Source organism: Panthera uncia, chromosome C2 (assembly GCF_023721935.1).
Source record: "Panthera uncia isolate 11264 chromosome C2, Puncia_PCG_1.0, whole genome shotgun sequence".
Lineage (NCBI taxonomy): Eukaryota > Metazoa > Chordata > Mammalia > Carnivora > Felidae > Panthera > Panthera uncia.
In genome coordinates this window covers 80,949,667-80,952,733 of record NC_064810.1, presented here as the reverse complement: position 1 = coordinate 80,952,733, position 3,067 = coordinate 80,949,667, and the positions used below count along the sequence as shown (strand labels likewise).

The 3,067-nt window shown below is 49.0% G+C and overlaps 1 protein-coding gene across 1 annotated transcript; it reads right to left on the bottom strand.

The window, feature by feature from the left end:
• Positions 1–623: 623 nt before the first annotated feature.
• On the bottom strand, positions 624–2,002 carry LOC125921112 (transmembrane epididymal protein 1A-like). Its single transcript, XM_049628454.1, has one exon. The coding sequence runs from the start codon at positions 1,660–1,662 to the stop codon at positions 775–777; it is 888 nt and encodes a 295-aa protein (XP_049484411.1). The 5' UTR covers positions 1,663–2,002; the 3' UTR covers positions 624–774.
• Positions 2,003–3,067: the final 1,065 nt, after the last annotated feature.

Here is a 3,067-nt window from a genome sequence, read left to right as displayed (position 1 = left end):
TGGTCTGGCTCCAAAATCACTCACACAAGACACGCATATACTTGCATCACAGACGTTACTGAAAGGGTAGGAACAATGGAGTTTTACATCCCAGCAAAACCTGAACACCTTAAAATTATATTTCGGTCATCCTTGTTTCCTTTGGGACTTCCTTGCTCTTCTGCCTCCTTTCTCTCAGACTTGAGCCCCTGCTAAGTTGACTGTCACCCCTTCCCCACTTCCCCCTCAGAAGGCAGATGTAGCCTCATTCCGTGTAGATTAAAAATAACTATAGCAACAAGGAAACAAGTTCATCATCCTGCCATGCTTAGTGTAAAGAAAGCAGAAAAATGAAGAGAAACAGAAGTCCTCACCATTATGCAAAAATGGACCCCTTCTCTTTCGCACACTTAAATACTCTAGCTGCAGGCACACACTAAGCCAGCTAGCTCTGCCTCCAATGGATGGAACCCCCCCTGGGTCCCCAGAGGCCCTCCATCTCCCTCTATTTCCTCTGTGAGAGAAAAGCCACCTCCTTGTTCTCACTCCACACAAGTCCACGGTCAGGAACCATGCGGAGCAGTGAGGCAGTGAGGCAGGAAAAGAGGCAGACCTGGAGAGAACAAAGCGACAGAGTGAAGTAATCCCAGGAACTGAAAGGTTTATTTAGGAACAAGGAAGGTGGCTCCTGTGACAGAAAGCCACCTTGTAGATCCCAGCACATTTATGTGCTCTGCGCACAGTGGGTACCCTCAAAACTCTCGTGACGAAAGGCATAGCACAAAGATTCTGTACCTAGATGCCCCCATCCTGCAGCATGGCCTCTGTCCCGAGCTTCTCCAGCTCTTCGCTGCTGTAGCTTCTGGGACACAGCTGGTACTTGGCATGTGGGACTTCCCTCCAAGAGGAGATGCGATGGTGCCAGAGGCTGCAGAGGCCATAGACAGCGGCCAGCACGATAGCCCCGAAGCCCAGGTGCCAGCAGAAGAAGATGAGGAGGAAGGCGAGGTCGCCAGGGTTTTCTGCCCTCCAGGGCTGCCCGGAGGGAGGAACGTACATCAGCACACACAGCTGCAGCATCCATGTGCTGAGCACCAGCCCCATCCAGGTCTTCAGCACCCAGAGCGTGGGTTGGTCAGGGACCCAGACTTCCATGGTGAGCACCAGGGTAACCAGGAAGGTGGGCGCCACGAACAGCAGGTGCGTGCGGACCTCCAGGGTGCCCTTGTTCTCCAGGTGACATGCCATCAGCAGGACCAGCACACAGAAGGCCAGGGCCTCAGCTGCTCGCTCCAGCTTCACGTTCTGCTGCGCCTGACACGCCCGGCTCACGATGTCCACCACGCCACTGAGCGTGAAAAACCCATACATGGTGACGTGATACCAGTTGTCATGGAACACAAATGGCCGCCGAGGGTCCTCCCAGTCTACCATCATCATCCGGTTTACTCCTGGGGGGTAGAAGAACTCAGTTATGATGCCAGTCAGGGAGATGGCCACCTTCATCATCCCTTCCACAGGTACCAGCTGCCACCACCTGTGTCCTCGCTTCTCCTTTGGGGTCAGAGGGGGTTTGAGAAACCTCTGTCCCCGTAGCAGGGCCAAGGACACCATCACTGAGTAGTGGAGAGAAAAGATGAGGAGGCATATCCCCGGCAGCAAGTGTCCCTCGAGGGTACCCATGGTCTCTGTGTGTATGTTGGGGCCAACAGAACAAGAGCTGGCAGATGAGAGGCAACCTCCCAGGGCTCTCCTCACAAGCGAGGTGACTGCTTCCAAGCTGTGGTGAGATCTTTCTGATCCAGCTCCACCCCTGCCTCCCACACACAAAAAGGCCTATGTGTGTGCTGGAAGCATCTGAGCCACTCCCTGGGTGGGATCTCTCTTAGGTGGCACTTCACCTTGCTCTGTTCCTTACTTAGACGAGCCGGACTTGGGCTTCCAACCTCTGCACCTCACTGCAGGAGCTAGTTTACCCTTTCTCTCCTCTCCAATCCTGCCCCACCCCTCCCCAAAGAGAGGGGAGGGAAAAAAGTAATAAGGGGCCCCAGCAAAGGGGGGGAGGTGGTGGATTTTCTTTTGTTGGCTGTCACTTGGTGCCAGCCATATGACATCTCCTTTTCCTCATTTAAATACCTCAACAACTCTATGAGAGGGTTATTGTTAAACAAATTGTATAGGTGACATTAAGGCTCAGGGGGTGAAGGCACATACACAGGTATCGCAGCCAGCATAGCAGAGCTGGGATGGGGACCCAGGTCTACTCATCTGCTGACAAAGTCCAGAATTTGTACATAACTAGGTGACTGAACTTCAGCTCCAACACTTGTAAGTTACATGACGATGGGCAGTTACTCTGTCTTCTTGAGCCTCAGTTTCCTGACCTGTAGAATGGGAATAATAATTATGTCATAGGTTTATTGTATTAAATAGAATAAAGTATGTAGAGTGTCTGATACATAATAAATAATAAATGGTAATGATTATTAGTAATTTTACTGTTATTACTAACATTCCTTGCTGAATTCCTATGATGCTGAAGTTGTTCAAGTATTCCTATAAATAATGCCAGAGCAAGAATCATTTTAAAAAGGTGAAGAACTTAATTATATTTAAATTTTTTAAAGTTTTTTTTTAATGTTAGCATGAGTGGGGGAGAAGGGGCTCAGAGAAAGAGACAGAGAGAGAGAGAGAAAGAGAGAATCAGCAGCCTCCATGCTCAGCATAGAGACTGACATGGGGCTCGACCCATGACCCTGGGATCATGACCTGAGATGAAATCAAGAGTCAGATTCTCAACTGACTAAGCCACCCAGGTGCTCCATAAAAATTTTAAAGTTTTTTATTAATAGACATTAGACATTACAGGGGTGCCTGGGTGGCCCAGTCGGTTAAGCATCTGACTCTTGATCTCAGCTGAGGTCTTGATCTCAGGGTTGTGAGTTCAAGCCCCACTTTGGGCTCTGCATTGGGCGTGGAGCCTACTTAAGAAATTAAACATTACAATTAATTATTTATTCTATATTAAAATTACTGTTAAACATTAATTCCAAAAGAAAAATCAACTTAAAATTGTACTCTATATGTG

What these genes read in the sequence shown, in the direction of transcription:
- LOC125921112 (XM_049628454.1), bottom strand. Translation starts at nt 1,662, where the DNA reads ATGGGTACCCTCGAGGGACACTTGCTGCCGGGGATATGCCTCCTCATC.